This window comes from Parus major, chromosome 26, assembly GCF_001522545.3.
Source record: "Parus major isolate Abel chromosome 26, Parus_major1.1, whole genome shotgun sequence".
In the NCBI taxonomy this organism is placed as follows: domain Eukaryota; kingdom Metazoa; phylum Chordata; class Aves; order Passeriformes; family Paridae; genus Parus; species Parus major.
Genome location: NC_031795.1, coordinates 2,786,304 through 2,811,359, shown reverse-complemented (window position 1 = coordinate 2,811,359; position 25,056 = coordinate 2,786,304). Strand labels below are relative to the sequence as shown.

At 46.1% G+C, this 25,056-nt stretch overlaps 1 protein-coding gene across 9 annotated transcripts; it reads left to right on the top strand.

Annotated features, from left to right (window-relative positions):
* On the top strand, positions 1-23,309 carry BRPF3 (bromodomain and PHD finger containing 3). Of its 9 annotated transcripts, none has more exons than XM_015650439.2 (13): positions 1-76; positions 5,122-6,521; positions 7,465-7,621; positions 9,056-9,187; positions 11,059-11,187; positions 11,540-11,852; positions 12,930-13,193; positions 13,349-13,852; positions 15,822-15,915; positions 16,976-17,073; positions 18,412-18,509; positions 19,970-20,124; positions 22,420-23,309. In XM_015650439.2, exons 2-13 carry the CDS (start codon positions 5,140-5,142, stop codon positions 22,601-22,603), a joined length of 3,510 nt encoding a protein of 1,169 aa, XP_015505925.1. In that variant the 5' UTR covers positions 1-76; positions 5,122-5,139; the 3' UTR covers positions 22,604-23,309. The 9 variants fall into 9 exon arrangements, 8 of the variants coding, with proteins under 8 accessions (XP_015505925.1, XP_015505926.1, XP_015505924.1 ...); XM_015650440.3 differs by having other exon boundaries at positions 7-1,092; XM_015650438.3 differs by lacking the exon at positions 1-76 and adding an exon at positions 1,323-4,290.
* Positions 23,310-25,056: the final 1,747 nt, after the last annotated feature.

Below are 25,056 nucleotides of genomic sequence, written 5' to 3'. Positions count from 1 at the left end.
AAAAAAAAAATCCCCCTCAAAAGGAGGCAGCGGCAACGGCGGAGAAGCCGCAACGGCGGCGCGCTGAGCCGGCCAGGTAAAGCTCTGCGCGGGAGGCCGCGATACCCTTCCTTCAGGGGTCTCTCCTCCCTCACACACCCCCGCGCCGGGGTCGCGGGAAGGTGACCGAGCGGGCGGGAAGGAGCTGGGGGAGGCCAGTGCGCCGCAGCCTGCGGGCCTCTCTCGCGTCCCAGCTCCGTCTCCGTGCGGCGAGAGCGGCCCGTGATCCCTCGCCGAGGACGGGGAAGCGGCGGCGAGCGTCCGGGGACAAGGAACAGGCAGCGCCCTGTCAGCCGGGCCCCCCCATTGCCGCCATCTTGTCCTCCCCCTTCTTCGCGGCGCGGCGGGGGTGCCGCCCACCTTCTCCCACGCGATTGGCCCAGGCGGGCCGAGCGCACCCCCTTTAGCCCCGCACAGTCTCGCGTTGCTATTGGTAGTGGCGCTGTGATGAACGGCGGAGGCAGCCATTGGCCTTGCAGTCCTGCTGTAATGACGCTATCGGCCCCCTCCCGCTCCCTCTCTCTGGAGGCTTTGGCAGTTCCGTGGGGAGCTGGGGCTCGGTCCCGCCGGGGTTCATCGTCTCCTCCCTCGGGATGGCTTCATTTCTGTCCGAGTCCCTGCTGTGCCTTGGCCCACATCGCTGGCTGCTACTGGAGTCCCCTGCAGGGAGCCCTCGGTGCACGGGGTAGCTCCTGAGTGGAGCTCTCGCCGGTGCCTGACAGCTGAGGGCATGTCACCGTTCCCGTAGTTGCTGCTGAGGCCTAACACAGCTCGTGGCACATCACAGTTCTCTCGGAGCGCTGGTGCTGAGCTCAGACACCGCTCATGGCACAACCCATCTGTTGCTGAGCCCAGACTTTATACCTGAAACTTCATCCACAGCCCGGCCCGCACCCTCCCGTCCAGAAGGAGGGCCTCTCTCGAGGCTGGTGTATCGCCCGGCAGCTAGACTCGGTTACAGAAGTATTTGGACATTGATAAAGATCAAGATGTCTGCATACGCCAGGGCAAGCAGCTGTCCATGACATCTGTTGAGCACTGACATATTTCATTGTAGGTGTCTGTGTGGGTGTGAGGAGTATAAACCCTTGGCTAGTGTGTGAGGGGACAATGGGCCTGTAAGCAAGCACAGACATGGCACGAACATGAAGAGACAGACGAGCTGTCCAGGGCAGCTGGAGTTTTGCTGGCATTTTGGTTGGCAAAAGGTGGAGAGAGCGCTGCAACTGTTCCAGGTTGTTTCTTTCCTCTGGCATCCACTTGTTTTATTTTACAGATTTATTTTCTTAAATAGCTCCATGGGCGTCTGTTCCCCATTGCACAGCAGTGGTTTTTAAATCCAGTGCCTGCATGGAGCTGAGTGGCTGCTGGTGCAGGAGAGCTTTGCTGAGGAACATCTCCAGACCTCTTGTTTGGCTTGATGTCCCAAAGAGGGGCAGCCTTTGGTAACAACAAACCCCAAACTCTTTAGGACTATAGGAGCTGTAGCCACAGCCACTAGTCATGGTGCACCAGAGTCCAATGATAGCCATGTTGTTCCCGTCTTCTGCTGCATACCAAAGTCCAGGTGCCCTTTTTGCTGCAAGTCACTGAAGTTCTTCATTGTTGAAGAACCTGTTTTTTGGCTGGGATCACCAAGCTTTGCCAAAAGAAAGGGCCAGGAAACTCCCCCAGCTGCATTGCCTCGCGCTCCAGCCTTGCATCCTCTGCACATGAGAATGTAAAAGGTGCTGTAAAAGGAGTTCAAGGTTGTTCAGCATGGGGAAGCTGGAAGGAAGGACTGCTGCATGAAGGAGAGTTGGGAAAGAGACTGAGGTCTTCTGCAATGCGAGAAAAGGGTTTCTGACCCTTGGAGATGGCTAAGGCAGCACTGTATGGGTGGAAATCTATTCCAGGCTGTGTGTATAATAGGGGCCTGTAGTGTGATGTTGTACCATATACGTTGATCTCTTTGTGTTTTTCAGGGGGGCTTTAGCTCCCTTTCTAGTAAATTTGAATATCATGATGGTGGGCTTGGTTTTTCAGTCACCTATTGCAGCTATTGCCCACAGCTGTGAAAGCTGCTGCTCAGGAGAATCAAACCACTCCCGAAGGAACTCCTTGGGTAGAGTTAAATTCATTCCCAGCAGCTCTATGAATTGTAGCCACCTTGTTTGCTCTGTTGTACTCTCTGGGAACTTCACCCCCTGCTCCCATTGTAATCCCCAGTAGAAATGGGTGACAGGAGCTTTTAGTAATGCCTTGAGCATATTGTGGCAATGCAAAGGATGCTTGAATTTTCTGCTTTCACATCAGCAACCTTTGTCCATGGCAGGACAGAATCAGCATGGGCTGAAATAGCATTTAACCCCACACATGTTGAGTATCTTTAGCATTTCAGTGTGCACAGGTGCTGTTTGCAGAGGGATTCTTTTTTATGTGTAGCTGGGAGGTGTTCTCAAGTGTACCAAGGGGATCAGAACATTCCTAGGTTGCTGCTTAGAAATTTCTGTTGTTGTAGACAAGGTCACAGCGCTCAGCTAGGTGTGTCTGAGTTGATTTTGTTGCGGCTTTCAAGGTATTTTGGAGGTGTCTCTCCTAATATCCAGGAGTATGTCTCATTCCAGGCACTCAGCTGTCGCTGGCAGCAATTTCCATGCAATTTTAAATGCTGCTTCATAGTGCTAAGTAATTGTGTGCTTTACAAAAGCATTGTTTTATGGCAGTTGGTTGCTGTGGTGCAAAGCCCACTTTGGGGTAATTTGTCTAGAAATACACTGATTGTTTCAGTAAAGGAACTCTGCATAATTGTTTTTCCCATTAACAGATAAAACAGCCCTTCCTTCAGGCACTTGTTTCACTGAAATTTCCTTGTCCCTCAGCATTCCAAGCAGTTGGCTATTGTCTCATTTTTCCTGAACACAATATTAATGACTTGTGTGGTCAGCTCATAATAATTACTTTATCCCCCATATATCTTTTTGCCTCCAATATCCTCTTGGCTTGTACCAGACTGAATTATAACAGAGCTGTTTGTCAGCAGGATTTTCTTTGGTTTGTTTGGGTTTTTTATTTTTATTTTAATTTTATTTTATTTAATGATCAAGTTTCCTTTATTACTTCTTTTTAAAATTCTTTTTTCCTACTTATTGAAGCCACTGGAGTTCAGCTAGGATGAGTGAAGTTGGGTGTCTGCAGTGTGTGTGGATCAAGTGACTGATTAAAGTTTTAAGGCAAAGGTACCACCAAAATTTGTGGTACCTATATGTGCAGATAGAAGTTATCATCTTTTATTTTACATCTGAAGTAAAATTGTGTTTACAGGCTCCATCATTATGGGTGTGCATACTGAAACTGGCACCTGCAGTTTATTTCTGTGGATGCAGGGAATAGTTTGGAAACCTTTCCCTGAGCCTGTTTGTTTCTTAAGACACAGGTGGTGTCATGACTTAATCTCATGGTTAACAGAACCAGTACTTGAAAAAAGTATTGCTCCTGGAATTTGCTCCTTCTTTCTGGAATAAGCTTGGACTTCCTGTAGGTCCTGGTCCTGTGAGATGCTGCTTGCTGTGGCACACAGTTGAGAGTTTCTGGAACTATGTCCTTCATGAAGCACAAATACTGCACTGGCTGAGTACGAATTGTGGGTTTGTGGTATGTTTCCTTGTCTGTGGGTCCCACAGAAAGGGACTGAGTGTGTAGATTGCTTTAAATAAGGGTGAGGTGTTGGTTCAGGCTTCTGCATAGCAACAGATAAGCTCCGGGCTGGCTTATCTTCTCACAGAGAATTTACATTTGCTTTTCTTTGTCTTCTTTCTGACTTCTTTTAGCCTCAGCTTGTTTATTCCCATAAGTCATGTTCCCATCCTTGACTCTGCACTTCTCTCTTGCATTACTCACTTGGCTTCCTCTCTGCTTTCCCTCTTTGCCAGCTCCCTCCTTCACCCTCTGATCACTGAGCTGCTGCCACCGTTTCTGAATCCTCCCCCAGACCATCTCCCCAGGCTTCTCCTCTGCTCCCCTCTGACAGGCGCCTCCTTAATGTCAGCAGCGACTCTCAGCTAATTATCTGGCTTGCTGATTAACAGTTTTCGAGGGCAGAGCTGCCTGGGGCTTTTTGTTAAGGCTCTGAGCAAATGCCATTTTATGGCTCCTGGTGCTGGAAGCTGTCTTGCTGCTTTTCCTGCTCGTAGCCCTGTGGATTCTCCATAGCCAGGTGGCTCAGATGGATGAATGGGAATTGTGGCTCCAGAGGGACTAATGCCAGAGCTTGTAAGTCCATTGGGATCCATGCTGCTTTTGCCATGATTATCCCTCTTTGCTTCCTCGTGGAAGAGCAGAAGAGATGCACATCTGGTCTCTGCTGCATTGCTCAGTTCATCCTCTGATTCTGTTTGTGACCCTTGAGAGAAGGAAAAGCAAAACCGGAGGACAATTTTTCACTATGGGACTTTTTGCATCTGCAGTGTCAGATTGGAAGGATTGGTGGTGGCAGCCCTGAGCTGTGAAACTTGGAGGAGCTTCCTCCTGGACTGAGGAAGAACCATTAGTTTTCTCATCTGGAGCTGAAAAAAAAAAAAAAAAATTAAATTGGAAACTGCTTTCATAACACCTGAACAGTGCATTCCTTTTCACCTGGAAAATGTCCAGCACATTCAGGGATATAAAAGAAAAGTCACAGGCAAAAGGGCAGGGGAGAACTTTTTGGTTGTGTGAGCTTAATGTGAATGGTGCAAGAAGATGTGAACCATGTTGTTTGAATTTCAGGGGATCTGAATGGTTTGCTGATCTGGGTGCACAGCAGACTGTTTGTATATTGTGCTGTCAAATTATTTTGAGTTTCTCGCTGGTCATGGGGTGGAATGTACATCTGAGGTGCAAATAGAGGAAGTTGGAGGGTTCTGTGGATTGCTCTGGTACACATTGCAAGAAATGGCTGATATATTAAATACCTGCCTGAGGTGTAAAGACTCAGCAAGCCTGAAATTGCTGGAGTCTCTGTTAGAAATTTGATCTCTTGCAGCATTGAGTGAGTTTTTCAGTCTGTACTGCTTCTTGCTTGTCTCCTTGTCTTACTCTGTCCTCTGTCCTGTTGTGTCCCAGGGTCTCTGGACCACAGGGATGAGGAAGCCTCGGAGGAGGTGCCGGCAGCACTTGGAGGGGCGGCGTTCTCCCTCTCCCTACAGCCTCAAGTGCTCCCCCACCCGCGAGACGCTGACCTATGCCCAGGCCCAGCGCATCGTGGAGGTGGACATCGACGGGCGGCTCCATCGCATCAGCATCTACGACCCCCTGAAGCTCATCACCGAGGACGAGCTGACAGCCCAGGACATGACTGAGTGCAACAGCAACAAGGAGAACAGTGAGCAGCCCCTCTTCACTTCCAAATCTAAGAAAACACCTTCCAAAGGCAAGAAGGAGTCCTGCTCCAAACATGCACCAGGGATGTCTTTGCACTTGCCCCAGCCCAAGTTCCGTGTGGTGGAGTCCTTCAGCCAGCCAGATGCCCGTCCCCTCCCTGCTGCCTACTACCGGTACATTGAAAAGCCTCCTGAGGACCTGGATGTAGAAGTGGAGTACGACATGGATGAGGAGGATCTGGCATGGCTTGAGATGGTCAATGAGAAGAGAAGGGCTGATGGTTATGGGACAGTTTCTGCTGACACTTTTGAGCTGCTGGTGGATCGGTTGGAAAAGGAGTCGTACCTTGAGAGCCGGAACAACGGGGCTCAGCAGTCCCTCATCGATGAGGATGCCTTCTGCTGTGTCTGCATGGATGATGAGTGTCACAACAGCAATGTCATCCTGTTCTGTGACATTTGCAATCTGGCCGTGCACCAGGAGTGTTACGGTGTGCCCTACATCCCCGAGGGGCAGTGGCTTTGCCGCTGCTGTTTACAGTCCCCTTCTCGCCCTGTGGATTGTGTCCTTTGCCCGAACAAAGGGGGAGCCTTCAAGCAGACCAGTGATGGCCACTGGGCTCACGTGGTCTGTGCCATCTGGATCCCAGAAGTCTGCTTTGCAAACACTGTGTTCCTGGAGCCCATCGAAGGGATCAATAACATCCCTCCAGCTCGCTGGAAGCTAACATGCTGTATCTGCAAGCAGAAGGGCATGGGAGCTGCTATCCAATGCCACAAGGTGAACTGTTACACTGCCTTCCACGTCACCTGTGCACAGAGAGCCGGTCTTTTCATGAAGATTGAACCCATGAGGGAGACCAGCATCAACGGCACGACGTTCACCGTGCGCAAGACTGCCTACTGTGAGAGCCACTCCCCGCCAGGCACAGTGAGAAGAGGGTCTCCAGCTGGTGGTGGTGATGGGCAGGCGGTCACTGTGAAGGAGGAGGGAGTGGAAGAACCCCATTCTGGCCCTCCCAAAGGGTCTGTGAAGAAGAACCAAGTGAAATTGAAGCAAAAGATCAAAAAGGAGCCTAGTGACGTGACCAAAAGGCGTTTGTCCATGCCTGTGGTGACCATTGCACAAATTCCCTCTTACAGGTGAGTGTTGTGGGTTTAGGGAAGGACTTGTACACCTGTAGCTGAACAGGGTCTGTTTTAAGAACTCAGTCCCTCTCATTGTTGACCTTGGAAACACTAAAACTTTAGTCAAGGCTTAGCAATAATTGTGTTCAGAGTGCTCTGCAGCATAACTTGTGGCTGGGTTTCTTCTGAGTGTCACTGTGGTTTTCTGGCTTTGCTGAGCAGCCATTCCAAGCTGCTGTGTAATGAAGACTCTGTGGTGGTCCCTAATGGCAAGCACTCATCTACCATGAAGGCATTTTTAAAACACTTCAGGCATTACAGGTTGGTAGGCAGTTAGGGGTCATCCCACTATTAAAATTTTTGAGGTCTCATTTCATAGTTTTTTAATTCCTCCTTTTACCACTGAGCTTGTCAAACCTGACAGTGTTGCAAGCAGCTTTGACTTTGGCTGTATTTTTGTATTTTTCTCCTAGCTCTCCCTCATACAGAACTAGGTAGTGCTGAATTCTTGTTTGGTGCCTTAGGAAGTGTGTTGATGTGTCTTTTATCAGACAGGCTGATAAGGCACCATGTGTAAGATAAGAATGGTAAGCAAAGGTTAAAATAGCTGATCTGTTATTCTTGGGCTCCTGTCAAGGTAATTTCCCAGGCTCCAGACTAATAACGTCAAACTTAAATGGCCCCTGGAAGGTTCTTGACATAGGAAGTAGTTTTGAAATTAAGACTTGGAGCTGAATTGATGATTTCATACTTTGTACTGTGGCAAGTGGTTGGTGGGACCCTCCAGTATGAAAAGGAGCCACATACGTCTGCATGTGAGGAGATCCCAGCTTGTCCCAGTTTGTGTGTGTGTACTTCAGAGTGAGCGTTGCCACAACACTGCAAAACTTCATCAGGAGACCCAAGGGGGCCAAGATTGCTTTGCAGCTGGCTCCATGACGCTCTGTGCTTCCTTCAGGCTGAACAAGATCTGCAGCGGGCTCTCCCTGCAGAGGAAGAACCAGTTCATGCAGAGGCTGCACAACTACTGGCTGCTGAAGCGGCAGGCAAGGAACGGGGTGCCCCTGATACGGCGGCTGCACTCACACCTGCAGTCCCAGAGGAACACTGAGCAGGTACCGGCTGCTCCCCAGCTCAGCTCACATGGCAGGACACACAGCTTAGCTTCCAGGAGGAGATAAGCGTAGCACATGGCTGGGGAGGGGAGCGAGGGTGAAAAGAGCAGATTTGAGTCTGTCTCGGTCTCCTCTTGGTGTGCTCATGCCTGAAGAGCTGAGTTAGTAAATTAGTGGGATATCTATGACACTACTAAAGTTGGTGTTGGTGAGACAGCAGTTAGGAGCTTTTCCCCTGAGTCAGAAGACCTAGGATTGTGCAAGGGTGTGATGGGCCCTTGGCGGAATGATCTTTTACATGAATGATGAAAACACATTCCTCGAAATGAGGAAAGAAAATGGGTTTTAACTCCAGAGTTATGGCCAAATTCCAGTTCTGATCATTCTTCCTGCAGCTGCAGTTTCTGCCCATCCCATGCATGTTTAGACATAATCATCAGCTCTGGACTCTTGCTTTCTCTTTTGAACTGGCATCAGTAGTCACTTTATCTTGGTGCTATTAAGCAGCACTGCATTTGGCATGAGAAGTAGTTGCTGAAGTAATGAAGCAGTAGGACTCTACCCTCTAACACAGCCTGTCAGTAGGGAACATGTATATTTTTATTGTTGGAGGAATTTATCGACTTTTGGCCAGAAGACTGCTCTGGGTGTTAAATAAAAAATTAAATATAAATAAAATTAAATAAATTTAAAAAAAATAAATTATTCCCCACTCATCAGTGCAGAGCTTGGGAAGGTGCAGTTTTTCCTTGGTGTATTACACTGCTAATTTACCATAAGTAAGATCTTAGAAACAAATGTCCTGTTAATATAAACCATGAAGATCTTGTGAAGCAATTGTCCTCTTGGCAATCATGTGAAAGTGTCTGCACTTGAGGCATATCATCCAAATCACTAAAAAATCTACAGGTTTAGGAGAGGAAGGATGATAGTGTTGTGAAGCCACTGAACTGTGTCTTGGAAGGTGTGAGCTCATCTCCCAGTGTTGGCCATTGTTGGCAAATGTCTTTCCATGGTCTGTTTTTTATGGGTTACAGAATAGCTCTTTTCTCCCTTGCTTTTGGTTGCCTTCCCTTTAGACTGTAAATGCTTTGGGCATTTACAAAATGCTGCTGCTCCAATGCATAGAAAAATTTCCAGCATCTGTAATAAACTTGGGTGTAAAAGCAGGGAGGGTGTAAATGAGCATGCGCTGAAGTGTGTTCCCAGGGTGAAGCTGCAGGATAATTTGGGGTAATTTCACAGATAAGGTAAAATCTAGAAAAGCTGATGTTCTCTCTGTTAGACAGCTAAATGCTGGAGGAAGGAGGGGACATGGACTGAACAAGACAGTAAGAGAAAGATTCTGAGAGCAATTCCCAGAGGATTCCTAGAAAAAGAAGGAAACACAGGAAGCCTGTGGTGTTTTCTATCTCACCCACTTACGTCTTGCAGAAGGAGCAGGATGAGAAGACAAGTGCAGTGAAGGAGGAGCTGAAGTACTGGCAGAAGCTCCGGCATGACTTGGAGCGGGCTCGACTGCTCATTGAGCTCATCCGAAAGAGGGAAAAGCTCAAACGGGAGCAGGTAAGGAGTTCTGGCTGTCAAGTTCCTGCTCTTAACTTCAGTCCCATGCAAGCTCTCTGTGCTGCAGAAGGCACAGGAAGAGCATGACAGTTTTTCTTGAGTCTCTTCCTCTTTTCAGAGGTTCTGGTTGTTGGGTGTGCAGAGCCACCTCTCCCTGTGCCAGTCACAGGTTTGCACTGTGCAGCCTCTGCCCTCAGAACCAGGGCTCAGCTGCAGCGTGCTGACAAAATATATTTGCATCATTAATAGTGGATTTGATTCCTGACCTACAGAACCCTTTCTATTTCTGGGCATGGACCAAGTGTTTTGCAGAGTAGAATTAGGTCTCTTTCATGATTATTTCTGGAGTTTGGTAACACCTTCTCCAGGGAGAAGTATAAATCACAATTCAGCTCTTTATTTCTAAAGCTAAAAATTCCTATTTTTCCTCTAAGGACATTTTTAGAAGAAAAAATTTTAAGATGGAGACCATTTACTAATTTTTCCAGTTTCTCCTTTGACCTATGTCAAAGTCTGAAGTCTTACCAGTTGCTTCCTTTCACTGCTTGCCAACCTTGCCTGTCTTTCTGTCCTTATCTTGTTGGTTGCTGCACCCACAGCTGTGCTCTCTGGCTGGAGTATCCTCCAGGACAGCTCCAGAAAAGGCTCATTGGGCACACACTGAGCCTTTAAACGTCCTCAGGCCTTGCCTGGGTGCTTTCAGGCTGTCTGCAGGGAGAGAAAGCAGCATACTCTGATCACAGCTCCTCTAAGAGCAATTTTCTTATGGCCAGAAACTACCCACAGCTTTTCTAGAGTCCTCTTGATGGTTCATTTACTGCATTGCCCTTTATTTACATCAGTGGCTCAGCCCTCATTGCTGTGTGAACATATTTTAGGTAGCGGGATAAAAAAATCCAAAAATAATTCTTGGGCTTAGTTTGCTTTTGATATCTTGGTAGAACCCTATCACGGCTGGCTAAATGCATAGAAGCTTATGGGAACTATGCTTTTTAAAAGGATAAAATACCATAGAAAAGTGTATCTAGTTGGACTCTATCCCAGCCCAGTTTTTAGGTGAATGCAGAAGGATGCTCCAGAATTGTGCATCTTTGTTTGGCTTTTTTCCTGTTCCGGGGGAAAAGTGTGCTCTTTGTCTATATTCATTCTCTTATTGATGCTGTCTTGTTGCTGAGCACATCAAATACAGTTTGCTTTGTGTAAACAGACTTGCTTACCTTTGTTACTGAAGTGTTGATTTAATGACATAATGAGTGATTATAAGATCAAAGAAATTAAGATGTTAAAGGACAAATTAAATACTTTTATCCTGTTCCAGTCTTCTTTGAATAGATTTTCTGTGCAAGAGATTTTCAGTGCTACATCTCGTTTGCATGAAATCAAACAGTATTAGAGACTTCCTAAAGGATAGAAGGACCTGTATTAGGAATTTACAGACATCTAACCACTCTTTCTGCCTTGAAGTCTGAGAGCTTATGTTTTAAACTTTGTTTTTGCTCTCTAGTCTAATTATGGATGTTTTTGTTCATATAAATGCCTGCATAGTTTTAATTTTTATATAATTGCTAATTGGCATAATAACAATATCTTGAGGCAGGGAGTTCTCCAGGATAATTTACCAGGTGTGAAACGCCTGTTTTCATTTTTAATTGTAGTATCCTTTGATTTCCTGGGGTTTCCTCTTGTTTTGACTTTATGAGATTGAATAAACAGGAGTTCCCCATGTAAGAGGATTGGACTGGGCAATGTACATGGAGAGTACAAGGTGTTTGCCAGAAGTTCTACAGCAATGCTGGCCTGATGTTCTGGAGTGAGACACCACCCACAGATCCTACCCTCAGTGAGTGTCCTCACTGTGTTCTTGTTGCCAGGTCAAGGTGCAGCAGGCTGCCATGGAGCTGCAGCTGACCCCTTTCAATGTCCTGCTCCGCACAACCCTGGACCTGCTGCAGGAGAAGGATGCTGCCCAGATCTTCACAGAGCCTGTTAACCTGAACGAGGCAAGTCTCTTTCCTAGAGGTGCTTAACAGGTTGTAGATGAGATATTGCTGGGCAGAAGCACAAACCACCTTGTCCCAAGCCACTGGTGGACTAAAAACTATCTAAAAAAGGACTCATGGTGTGTGTATCCTTCCAGGCCAAAAAAAAGGTATTTTCTTCTGGAAGTTTAGCACATCTTGGATGAGTAATGTTTTGTTGAGCCAGGATGTGTCTGCCTTGCCTGAGTGACACAGAAATGAACATCTGTTTCTGCTCCTTGCCTGTGGAAAGGGTATTAAGAGTGCTTGTGATGGGTGCGCTCTGGTTGGCTAGTAAATGGTTTTTGTAATTGTACAGGTTTTATATGTTTAGGTTCCAGATTACCTGGAATTCATTTCCAACCCAATGGATTTTTCCACCATGAGGCGGAAGCTGGAGTCCCACCTGTACCGAACCTTGGATGAGTTTGAGGAAGACTTTAACCTTATAGTTGCCAACTGCATGAGGTATAATGCTAAAGACACGATTTTCCACCGAGCAGCTGTCCGGCTCCAGGACCTCGGGGGAGCGATTTTGCGTCACGCGCGGCGCCAGGCCGACAGCATCGGCTTTGACACTGGCGTGGGGATTCACCTGCCTGAGTCGCCCAAGCCCCATGACTTTTACCGCTTTTCCTGGGAGGATGGTGAGTAATGATTAATGTCTTTTTCCCCCTCAGATCATAGCTTTAGTTCTGAGCACATAGTTCAGCCTGCATGGAAATTGTAGCCATTCTGCATAGAGAATTTGCCTGTCCATCTGTTGACCTAGGGACATGAAGACCTCCTTTAAAACCCCAGAGGGTGGGATTCCAGATGAGCTGGGCACTCTGAGCTAGGTGCAGCTTAGCTCCAGCTCTCCTAGTGCATGTCTGTGTTGGCAGAGCCTTGTAATCTACCCTTGCTCTTTGATTTGTACCAGGAGTGTTGTACAAACTCGCTATTTTAAAGAGCAGTGCAAAGGGTGGGAATTTTTTGCTCTGGGGAAAGCTCATACATTTCACTGTAAACTGGCAAGATGTACAGCAGCTGGGTTAGATAGAGCACTGGGGGCTTAAAGAGGGTGATGTGGGGTGAAGGTACTGGGACCTAAGCAATCCTTCTAGCTAAGACTTTCCATTCCCAATACAACCCCATCCATTCTCACAGCCCTCTTGAGATGCAGCTCCAAATCATTCGTTGAATAACTTGGCTAAACTTAGTACAGCCATCGAGCACACAGAGCTTGCAGTGTGCCATCTGGTTCCTAAATGTTGAAGCCCTCTTGCGTGCAGATGGACAGTCACTATGAAATTTGTGTAGTTGTTCAGCTATATGTCCTGCTCCCATGAATGCCAGCCCTCCAGCTGAGCCAGAGGAATGGCAAATATGTTACATTTTTACCACTTATCTTTGTGGTCTGAGTTTGGCATTTAATCTGCCAGTGAAATAGGTTTCTGACAAGGGCCTAGACCACAAGCTGTTCTGTGTGGGGTGCAGAAATGTTCTTTCACTGTTGCCCCTGGGGCAGTAACAGGAATTGAGGGACAGTGCAAGTTGAATCAGCTGCTTTTTATCCAAAGGAAGGGAGTCCAAGCTCCAAGATTGCTGACTGCTAAATCCCCAGGCTTAAAGTGATTGATTCATGAACAGCATCAAAGGGAATGAGGCCTGGCACTGGCCCCAGATGCTTCTCCAAGAAGCCTTACTCCTTCCCTTCACTGTTCCCATCTCTTATGCTGCAGTGGATAACATCCTGGTCCCGGAGAACCGGGCTCACCTGTCCCTGGAGGTGCAACTGAAGGAGCTGCTGGAGAAGCTGGACACGGTGAGCACCATGCGCTCCAGCGGTGCACGGACGCGGCGTATCCGGCTCCTGCGGCGCGAGATCAACTCCATCCGCCACAAACTGGCCCAGCAGCAGAGCAAGGCCCTGCCCAACGGGGACACTGTGCCACGGGAGGGGCTGGAGACAACATCCAGGGAAGGGGATGAGGAAAGGGAGAAAGGTGAGCAGCAGGATTTTGATTCCAGGTCTCTAGCACTTGTCAGCAGTCAAAACCTGCTGTTTCTCCTGTGACCTTAGTGAAAGATGGGAACAGCTGTTGGTAGTTTTGGGAATGACTCTCACAAAAATGTTCAAGCAGATTCTTTATTCCTTTAGGAGATGGTGCCAAGCTCCCATACCCTCCAACCCTGGAGCCCACAGGACCAGCACCCAACCTCTCAGAGCTGGACTCTCTGCAGGACCCTCCAACACTCAAACCCATCAGTGAAAGCAGGTCCTTGAACCAGCTGCAGAGGAGGATGGTGTCGGACAGGGAGCTCTTCGACAAGAAGTCTCTGCAGCATGAGAGCCAGGCTTTCCAACGCCTGCTGTCCAACAACAGCCTCAACGGCCTGGCTCTGCCCCCTGCAGACAGCCCTGCCAGCCCTGCCCTCAGCAGCGTGGGCCGGCGGACATCTGTCCTTTTTAAAAAAGCCAAGAATGGCATGAAGCTGCAGAGGAGTCTGGAGTGCTCGCTGGAGAATGGGGAAGAGCACAGGCAGGGCGGGCAGGGCTCACCCTCCTGCCCAGATGGGGAGCGACAGGCACAGAAACGGCCCCAGAGCAGGACCTGCAGTGACAGCAATGGAGAGAAATCACCCAGGCAGGCAGCACAGAGAGGTGAGGAAAGGCTGCATGTAACACTCAGGACCCATTGACATGGTGTTGTTGGATCCTAGGTTGTACTCGATGATCTCAGAGGTCTTTTGTAAATGATTCTGTGATTCTGTTGTTGCTCTATTGGGAACGGCAAGAAGAATGACACAGACTCTCTTGTGAGTTGAACAAGAGAGTTCTTCCTTTTCTCTTCTTTTAAGGTTTATTACCTCAGATCTTCTTTTATAGACCGATACGTGAAAGTACAGAAAAGTAAAACTCTTATTGGTTAGTAAACTAACACGTCATCATCATTGGTCAGTGGTGTATACCACCCTTCGACCTTCTCTTGCAAGAAAACAAGAAACTCACAAGCAGCACTTGCAAAGCTGTCTTCTATCTCTGAGGATTGTTTTAATTTCTCCTTATGGTTTCCCAGGCCACTTTCTCAGGCAAGACTGAGAAAATTATGTGGCCTGCTATTCCACAGGCACTGTGCTCCCTGCTTCATAGTTAGCATCCATATTCTGTAATTCCTTGGGATTACTTTTCCTTCTGGAAGCTGTGAGATGGGGCTGAGGAAGGGGAAATCCTGGAGCCGAGTGAAAACTTTTGCATCCAAACTACACACCCAGAACATACTTTATACTTAGGGGAGAGCCCAGTCCTCATAACCAGATGGTTTCACAGCCTGGTGAAAGCTGTTTATAAACAGGGCAGCCATGTCTATAATGAGCTGCACTTCTCCATTGACTGTACATATTGTTTTTGGTGTCGTAGCTCATCTCTAGTCACCTCCATTTTAGACATTTAAAGGTACCAAGATGAAGCCCTAGCAGTCACCAGTAATTCTCTTATTTGCCAGGCTGCTGTAAGAAGGAGTTTTCAATTATTTTATAGGGCAAGCCAATGTGCACAGCAGCTCACAAAGCTGTTGAGTGCCTGGCTGGAGACTATGGGCTGAGGTATTGGCATTCCTGCCCTTGTGGAAGAGTTTGTGTTGGCTTGGTCACTCCTAGGAGCAAGAGTTTCCTGCTGAAGAAATGATGCTTTTGGTTGGAAGTGTTCACACTGTGGAGTAACTTAAATATTACTTTGAAATCACTTTTAGAGTTTAAATAAAATTAGTGGGAATACCAAGCAGGTTCCTTTTCAAATTAGATCTGCAAACAAGAATAAGGAGCTGAGATGAAATTTGGAAAGACAAAAGAGGAAAGGAACATCTGAGCGACATCACTGTAATTTCTTTTTAATTGTGTGAACAGCCATTGTGGGACAGTTCCCGTCTGGAAGGTTTGACTTAGCCTACACCTGAAATACCCTCTTATAGTTATTTGGCTATCATAAAGTTGCAAGAATATTGAGACTGGGAGAAAGGCAATGGAATATGGGGATTGACTTGCCAGGACAGGTTAAGGGAAATACAGATGACTTCTCCAAAGAGTGGAGGGACTCAACATCATCATCTCTTGGTAATTAAAGCAGAAAGTTGTCATCCCCACTGGGTAGAGGTCAGAATGAGAGGCTGAAATTTAAAAAAGGAAAAATAAAGGCAGGGTGCTGGAAAATCACTGATAATAGGCAAGTGGCATTTCTCCTCTGCTAAAGCATAGCTGGCTTTTTTCTGAGTTGCACCACTGCTTCTGTGATTCATCTCCTTCCACCATTTCAAACACAATTAATTTGTACTAACTGGAGGTAGCGTCTGGTGTGATGAATCTGTTATTGAAGAAGCAGGTCAGTGTGAGGGGGATTTTCACAACAAGGTGTTTCCCAGGAATGTGCTCTTTGTGACAATCCCATATTTACAGCTAGTAAAAACAAGAGAGGCTTTGCCATGAATTTGCCTGGCTGTTGGACTTGTGAGCCCATGGGAGTGTGGGGGCGCTTGGTCCATGGACTGGGGGAAGGCCATGGTCACCTGGCTTCTTGTGCCTGCTCTGGCCTTGGGGCTGCTCTCATTCTTTGTCACTCTTATTTGTCTCCTTGGCAGGAGTGACCAATGGTTTTGCAAAACGTGCAGGGAGTGGCTCTGACTCGGAGTGCAGCTCTGCCCTGGGCAGTGGGCTGGTGTTTGAAGCCTGCAGGTAAGTGCCCCAGGCAGAACTGTTCCCTGGAACACCTTCTGTGTCTGGGTTAATCTCTCTGATTCTGTTCTTTGACTTCTTAGTTCCAAACTCAGCCCAGACTGTTGCTACTTATGTGTTGACTCTAAAAAACAAAATGCTGTTTGAGTTTTCATCCTGTCCTCTTAAGCTGCAGGTCCCAAAAGTAGTGTTCGATTTTCTCAAGCAAGTGGGTGTGTGTTACACTGTTCTTTCTCAGTGCATGCACATCTTCTCTGCTGATGTATTTCTTGAGATGCAAAACTTGGAAAAACTTGAATTCTAATTTTCAATTCAGCACTGCAGGTAAAGCTACCACCTACTAAACAGCTGCTTTCTTCCTCTCAGAAATTAAGGGGCAGAACTGGGCTTCAAACATGATTGAACAGACTTAAAGCAAGTACCTGACATCTTCTGATGTCTCATGGATAACTTGTGCAATTATTCTATTTAGGAGCAGCTCTGTTTACTACTTCTTCTCCAGTCCTTCTATTCCATCACCAAAATCACTCACACTAGGTTGCTTATTAGAAATCTGTAAAAGAAAAAAGCAAATTACAGTATGCAAAAAATATGATTGAGGTGGAGTTAGTCCATTTTATGAAATGTTTGCTGTAAGGGGGTGAAAGGATGTTCAGGATATGTATGGGCTGATAAAGTCTAGTTTCATACTGGAGTTGTACTGGAGGGCTGCTGTGTCATCTCTCAAGCTTATACACAACTGGTGTAGCTCGTGCAAGCTCCAGGCATCATTACATCAGCCCTCAGGCATTAAGTTTTTACTATGTTTTCTCCTCATGTTTACATCTGGGTTTCTGTGAGGTCTTTTCACGGCTCATGGCAAAGCTAGGATGATGTCCGCTGTGCTTTCACCAGAAGAGATCACATTTTGCACAAATATTCAGTGTTCTTTTTTTGTCAGTGGTGCACTAGTGCAGTCATTTTTTGGTTATTTTAACCTGATTTGGAGAACCCATTGTCTTTGTTGTGCAGGACAATCTGTTTTCCCCTAATGCCCTACTTTTCCACATTTTCCTGACAGTGGTTTGATGCCTCCCAAGCGGAGTCGAGGGAAGCCGGCTCTTTCTCGGGTGGCCTTCTTGGAGGGTGTGAATGGAGATTCTGATTTCAGTGGCTCAGGTGAGAATTGCTGCCCAGCACCAGCTCTGGACCCACCTCAACCAGGGGGAACACATCTCAAAGCACACCAGGAGCCAGTCCTGCACAAATTACCCAGGCTGGACTTACCTGGGCACTATTACCTGCTTTGCTACAGATTTAGGTTATTACATATAACATTATTCCTGCTTCCACCTTTCCTGGTTGCCTGTGCCCTGTGTTCTCCTTGAAGGGCTGCTTTCTGTAGGGCTGATGTGTGTAATGTGCCTGTCACTGTTTCCTCCTGTTTTGGGACTAGTTCTCTTTAATGATGCTGTAATACAAACAGGAAATCATCATTAAAGAGGGATCTCTCTGGAGATGACTTCATGGCTGTTCCCTCTTGTGTTGCTTGCAGGGTCTCTTACAAAAGTTGTCTTTGTCAGGCTGTGTTGTACATCTGTAAAATTGTCACATTGCTGTCCCCAAGGCACTGCACCATCCCCTCAGTGCTCACATGACCAGACTGTTGTGTTTCTTAGGGTGTGTCAGGGATAGAGATATTGCCGGTTTATCAGGATTCAGCTTTGAGGCCCTGGTACTCTTGTTGCCTGTCTGTGCAGCTTCATTGCTGGCTCTTGCCATGGCTCTCTGAGAATCATTATTATCCTGCACCTTGTGTGTCTGCTTTGGAGATGAGCTCACAGAGTGAGGCCGGTACCATGAGAACTGGAATCAGTGGGACAGTTCTGGGCTTTGGAATATAATTTCATTAATGAAAGAATACATCTGGAGTGCAGTAGTGGAAAACCACATCAGGTCTGTCTTGACAGGGTGCTCAGCTGGGTTGTACTCAGCATTTTCTAGGTTCAATTTTCAATGCCAGTATTTGTCCATTTTCCCCAGAGCAAGCAGTACTTGCTGTAAAATTTTCTTTAATGAAGATTGCTCCTTTTCCAGGACAAGGAAAATCAATGGCTGATTTCATATCTGATCAAATCCATCTCTTGTGGGGCCATTTGATTTCAGTTCACTTTGATTACATTTCTGTGTTGAAGAGTTCATGTGAAGCCACATGCATGCACAGACCCATGATTTAGGAGATTGTGGCTTTATCCTAGTGCTGAACCTGACTGTGCTGACAGAGCATAAAGAAGGCTGGAGTTTGGTACATGCTGAGTTTTATCATAAACACCCAGTTCATACAGATACAACCAACAAGTGATTTTCCTGTCTTGTCAGTGTGCTTTAAGTACTACAGTACTTCTGTTTTAGTTGATTGCTACTGAGACAATGAGATGACAGTGTGGTTTCTTGTGTTTTCATAACCCTCTTGCTGGTTACGAAAGCTCCTAAGCTCTGTCTCCTGCTGTCCCTTAGGCAGGCCTCTCCTGATGTCCTTTGATAGCCAGACTGAGCTGGAGCCCCTGGAGCTCGTGTGGGCCAAATGCCGTGGTTATCCCTCCTATCCTGCCTTGGTAAGTGCCCTGTGGCTCTCCCACAGCCTGACCTTGCAGCTCAGGTAGCCCAGAACACAATTCTGTTGTGCACTGTAACCAGACAGAAATGAAAACTTCCCAAAATAATGTGATATGTGCTTTTTTTCTCCTTTCCCTTTTGCATAGTGAATTTTCCCTGTGCTTGTTGTTTCAGAGCTTTGCAGAGGATTCATAAAACATTGATCTCTCATGTCAGGGGTAGGAGCTCTTTTCACTCACCTCTCCTCTGAGGAAAGTCATCAGTACTGTAGGGATGAGAAGACCTAAATTTTATAAATGCAGGCACCAGATTCTGCTGCCTGCACATTTTCCTGTTTGATGAGCACACTGTAGGTGCCCAGCTGGCCCTGTCATGTCTACATCTTCTTGCAACAACCATATGCTTGATTTAAATATGAGCATATATGCATGTCCCTTGAATGTTATTTCTTACTGTTTATCTGCCTTTGGATATTTATCTATTAAATATCTGCCATTAAAAAGGGCAGATTCTGCTGGAGCTGTGACCCTCATCTATGTTCTTACTCCAAGTGAGAGCCCAGAAGAGGGAGCATACTTGGATCTGCTGGCCATCCTGGCCAGCCAAACCAGTTTTAGTTCTCCATGTGGCTACAGTCAGAGTTAAACTGTGGCATTGAATGGATTTAACCACTGAGACTGCCTCCAAAAAAGGATTTTTTATAGCAGACTGTTGTGGTGGCAAAGTGTCTTAATAAATTCCTACAGATGGCCAATGTCAAAGCCAGTCTACTTTTTCAAGTCCTTAGGAGTGGAAGAACAGACTGAGCATTGCAGCCACCCTCTGCTGTTTTCTTCTCCTCCTGTGCTGACAGGAGCACAAACGTGGACATGGACATTTCTGCTTTATAGGGGGAGGTCTGATATATTGTGACTTATCTTCAAAATTACTGTAGTCTCTGTTCCCCTGGCTTGATGGAGCCAGCACTGCTTGTCAACTCTCAAAATATTTGGCCTGGTTCTGATCTAATGCAGTGTAAATCTAAGCAATGCCACTGATGTCAACTGATCTGTTCCAGAATGGAGCTGTTGTGAAACAAAATGTTTTGCCTGTGGAGTACAGCAGGAACATTACATTTATTTGGAGTTTGGCATGAGGGAGGGAAATCCTTTGCTGAACAGAATAATGCTGAGTTTGTACTGAATTACACATTAGTGTAAATGCATTTGCAGCCACACAGAACCACGCACATCCCTTTTTCAAGATGAGGTGCCTGGCTTTGGGACTGACTGGCTTCCCTCTCACAGGGGAAGCCTCAGGATGAAATTTTTGTAGAAAGAGACACTGAAAACAAGCAATTTTGCTTACCCACCCAAAGCAGACATAATTTGTATAGCTTGCATACACTGAAAGAACAGAAAAATAATGCATTCTGTTCATTGCTGGGAAGCTTTGTGCTAAATGTCCTCCGTGTCCCCAGATTATTGACCCCAAGATGCCACGCGAGGGTTTGCTGCACAACGGAGTCCCCATCCCTGTGCCCCCCATGGATGTCCTGAAGCTGGGGGAGCAGAGGCAGACAGAGGCAGGAGAAAAGCTCTTTCTTGTCCTTTTCTTTGACAACAAGAGAACCTGGTGAGTGTGTGCAGACAGCTCCATGGTGAGTGTGAGCAAGATTTTAACATAATCTTTGGGATGTGGGAGCATACGGGGATTATGATGTAAATTGGGGTATTTAAACATGCAGCAGGCAAAAGGAGTCTAAATGAGGAAGACAGCCTGTTTTTCCTGGCCGAAGAGCACAACATCTGACAGCTCCACCTCCACACTGAGCAGTTCAGCATCCTTCACCCAGAGCTCACATCACCACAAAAATACTGAGGCACATGAAGAGAATTGACAGCAAATTACAGAGAGCATTTGACTTCAGAACACCAGCAGTCTGTTCCTATGCTGCACAGAAGACTTTCTAAAAATTTCCAGGCTAACTTTTTCAAAATGCAGGGCTTATTTCATATTTAGACTTGGATGATTTTTCAGAGGTGCTGAGTACCAGCAGTTTTCAAATCAAGTTTTTTTTATTTAAGATGGTTCAAAGCAAGAAAAAATATCTGAAGGCCTTTTGTTGTTCTACTTCAGACAGGATGAATCTGCTGATTTTAGGAGTAGTTGCTGACCATGCTCACATGGTAACAGTCAACCAGCCAGATATAATAAGCCATAAATCAGTGAAGAGCCTTAAAACTACCAATAAGTCTTCGAAATCTGTGTGTGAAACAACGGGAAATCTGTAAAATTTGAGATTTATGCTGGAAAAGCTGACAGCTGCATGCTGAGCCTACTGGATTATTGAACCAGCAAATACCACATGGGAACATGAACAGTGACACAGGAGGCTGGACCTGTGTGCAGCTGGGTCACAGAAACACAGTTTATCTTGTGGATGAAGTGGGTGCTGGATTGTTGGGATGCTGTGGGAACAGAAGAGACCTGGGCTTGCCTTTTCTTCTGCTGCCTCTGTAAAATATCAGGAGTTTAAAAAGAAGCCTTGTGGTGTTTGAAGGGCCCTTCTTCTGAGGAAAGTTTGTGCTGCCATTCCAGGAAGAGAAGGGAAGCTCCAAGAGGTCAGGGAAAGGCTGGAGGAAGGAGGTGAACATTGCCAGGGCTGGAGGGAAAATGGAGCAGAACCAAACACACAGAGGGGTAAAGCTGCAGGGGGATATTTCCCCTGACATGTGGGGATTCTGCAGGGTTTTATGGGGTCTGAAGAGATGGGGACAAGGTACAACAAAGGGAGAAGTATTTGCCATCTGCTTGGGAAGCTGCGAAGGGGATCAGGTTTACATCACTTGGTGAGGGTGCCTGTGTCCTCTGGGTGAAAGAGGTGTCAGGAGACAAACTCCTGAGGCTTTTTATTAGCACACTGCATTGTTCCCCTGTTCCTGATTACAGGAACCACTTGATAAAGAGCATGTTCTGCAAAGAGAGACTAATGATTTGTAGCAGAAAAATCAATGGCAGCATGCTTCCTGTTGCTGTAGTCATCAGTTTTCAAAATCTTAAATCTAAGGTTGTAATTGAAGCTATTTTCCCAATAAAAGTAAACATCTCCTTAGCTTTGTCCTGCTCTTGTTGAATACAAGCTTTGCTGCATGTTTACGCTCTTCAGAGGCCACTCAGAGCCTTGTTTACAGTTTGTGGGAAGCTGAGGTGCTTCAGGAAAGTACTAAAAACCCCTCTTGGGGTCAGATCTAATTTTGATTGACTTCAGTGATGCTGCAGAAGGGTGGCAAAGATTGAAATTATCATCTTTGTGTGAAGAGAAACTGAGCTGCTCTGATTTGCCCTTACTGGCTGAGTGGGAGGTGCACTGAGCTGTGCCAGCAGTGGCTGAGGTGGAGCTTCAGGGGGCTGGATGGCATTAGGAGAGATGGGTGACACATTTCTCAGTGTCCAGTTAACCTGGACAAATGACCACACAATAAAAGCTTGCTACAGACAAGGCATTTGCAATTAAAGTAATCCTTTGGGGTCAGTCTGGGCTTGGGATGTGTCATCCTGGTTCTGGATGATACTCAGTTAGTTGTACCCACCTAAACTGTAAACTAATGCTTACAGCTTCTTGGAACGAGACAGAGCTTTTTTGAGGATAGAAACTCACTTTGTACCATGAACATCCCTGTATTTGCTGCTGTGTGGAACACAGAAATTTCCAACTTTCCCCTGAGCTCCAAGGAGAATTGAAAGCTTTGAGTAAGGATTCCAATGCTCAGAAGGCATTTTGGCTGCAGGGGCTTCTTCTATGTCAAACACAGGGAATTAAACATGTGTACCATTGTTATGGGGCATTAATGATAAATAAATACATTACACAAGGGTAAAAGCTCCTGGGGAGGAGGTGATAGATCTTTGCACTCCTCTCTGCTGCAGGCAGTGGCTGCCACGGGACAAAGTCTTTCCCCTGGGTGTGGATGACACCGTGGACAAGCTGAAGATGATGGAGGGACGCAAAACCAGCATCCGCAAATCGGTGCAAGTGGCCTATGACCGAGCCATGATCCACCTGAGCCGAGTGCAGGGGGACAACCCCTTCATCCCGGGCTCCTACCTGTGAGGGGTTGCTGGGCCAGCCCTCCTGCTCCTCCACACGTCCAGCTCACTGCACTGCAGGGTGCAGCACCTCCAGCAGCTGCCAGCACTCCTCAGAGTACCCTGAAATGTGCCAAAAAACACCTTGTCCAGCTTCTTCCTGAATGTGTCTTGCTGAAGAGCTGGCAGAAGATGAAATGTAGTCTACAGGGAGTAAGGTAGGTAGGAAAAGCTGACAGGTGGCAGGAGCCAAGGTGAGTTGCTGCAGTGAGCAGAGCACACAGCTCTTGGATGTTTGGACGTCATACACCATCCCCTGCTCCTGCCTCCCCTGGACTGCCAGGGTTTTGAGTCATCAGCCAGTCCCAGGTAATTCCTGGGAACCTGGCACCCCCAGGATCTTTAGAGGAATCCCAACTGGACTTTCTTGTGCCAAATTTAACCTAACCATTGTTGGCCTTTTCATTTTTCTTTATATGACATTGTCCTGTCACATAAAAACCCCACAGAATTGTAGCTGGGAGCTCTGATTGTGATTCTCTTGCCTATGTACATCGTGTTTTCATGTTTAGATTTCTCTCACTGCATTACAAAAAGCTTGAGATTTTGGTAACCTTCCCCCCCTGCACAGTTTCATGCACAGATGCACAGAGCTTTAAAGATGATAATCAAATTACCTGATCTGTGTCTATATGTATGTCCTAGCAATTGATTTATAGTTTCACATTTCAGTTCTGATTTCTGTGACTCTGCTTGTTGCAGTAACATTTCCTATCATGACTTAGCACAGTACCTAAGAAAAGAGAACTTCCTTTTTTTAAGAAGTAATTTTGGAGGTGTCTGTTGAGCTGGAGCAGCTCTGCAGGCACTGAGGTTGATCAGGGTTGGAGGGAGATGCATCTTTTGTGTTGGTTTATGCACATTTGGTGTAAGGCTCCTCTTCCTTTTTCCTCCCCCTATTTTCTGTCTGTTTTCTTCTTTTGGACTGAAACCAAGCACTGACCAGAGCACACAACCCTTCTGCTGTTTCACTTCTCCCACATGTGCACATCCTTCCCTGGTGTGTGGGTCTCCAGTGTTGTCAGCCAGGTAAACCCAGACAGTCCCCTTGGTTTGGGTTTGCATTGCAAAAAAACGGGGACAAACTGATGTTTGGGAATTTGGTGACTACATCTTTTCTATTAGCCAAGGACTTTATGATTTCTCTGATCTCTTCTGTTGCATATCCCTCTTTGCTTTCCCATTTTAAAGAGCCAAAGGTGCAAAGCAAGATTGTAGATTGAATACCATCATTTTGCTTTTTAACTCAGTATTTTTTTATTATTTTTAACTTTTTCATACTGAAGAGAATGTGGAGTCAAAATAATAATTAATGATAATGAAGAGGAGGGAGTAATCACTGCCATTTCTACTTGCTCTACTTTTTTAAAATACCACTTCTTATACATTGGGGCATGGAACTGCATTTGAAGGAATTTTAAGATTCCTGTAACATATAGAAATGGGGCATAGGAGTTTGTAAAAATATTAATAGTGATAATAATGCCCATGGAGTGTGGCTAGGGAAGGATGTTGTGTATATAGCTGTAAAATGTTCTAAATTATTTAGACCTATTGTCACCATTCTTGAAGTCCTCAGTTGTGTTGCTGGGTCTTTAATATGCTACACAGTGTAATTTATTTGAAGGAACATACAGTTTTCCAGGTGGTAGCTCAGCTGTGGACTAGTGACCTGTGTATATGTTTTAAGGTCTTGGGAGTTGGTTTGTTTTTTTTTTCATTTTGTTTGGTTTTTTAAAATGATTTTAGAATTTGGATTGGCTGATTTCCTGTTGTTGCTACAGAACCTAAATGTTACTGTCAGTCTGCTGTAAAGCACAGATTGCTCTATTTATTGTAGAAAGTGAGTTTATTTGCTTTCTAGAATTGTTTATATCAGATGGTATAAGAGAAGGAATAAGAAAATTTATGCTTGTAAAGAAAAAAAAAGCTAATTTTACCTACTATAATCTGACTGTCTGAGAGTATATTTTCTCTCTGAGAAATAAATGTTCTAATGTATGGAAAAAAAAAACCAGAACAACAAAACACCACCCTCAAAAAGATTTCTTCCTTGCTAATGTTGTCCTGAAATCCAGAACTTACCGTGATGGCTTTTACTTTTCCCAGTGGTCCCAGGTACAGATGGGAAGAGCAGCACCAGGGAGGTGACCCAGGGAGGGGTTTCTTGTCCTGCCTCTGCCATGTCCTGTGTCCCCTCTGCAGTGGGTGACACAATTGGGTGCTGCAGGGAGACATCCCACCTTTTGCTGTCTTTGTTTGTAGAGTTTGGGGCTTTTTTTGTTTGGTGTTTTTTTAATTCTTTCTTTTTTTAATTGATGTTAAACTAAGGACCACTCTGTTTTCTTAGAGAAAAACAACAAAAGGCACACACAAAGTCAAATGCCTGAGAAAAACAACTCCACCTTAGGAAAATGA

Excerpts from the sequence above, each read along its gene's own strand:
- BRPF3 (XM_015650438.3), top strand. The coding sequence starts at position 4,252 with ATGGGAATTGTGGCTCCAGAGGGACTAATGCCAGAGCTT. Across the intron at positions 9,188-11,058 it reads AAAAGCTCAAACGGGAGCAG|GTCAAGGTGCAGCAGGCTGC; the intron begins GTAAGGAGTTCT and ends TCTTGTTGCCAG. Across the intron at positions 18,510-19,969 it reads ATCCCTCCTATCCTGCCTTG|ATTATTGACCCCAAGATGCC; the intron begins GTAAGTGCCCTG and ends CCGTGTCCCCAG.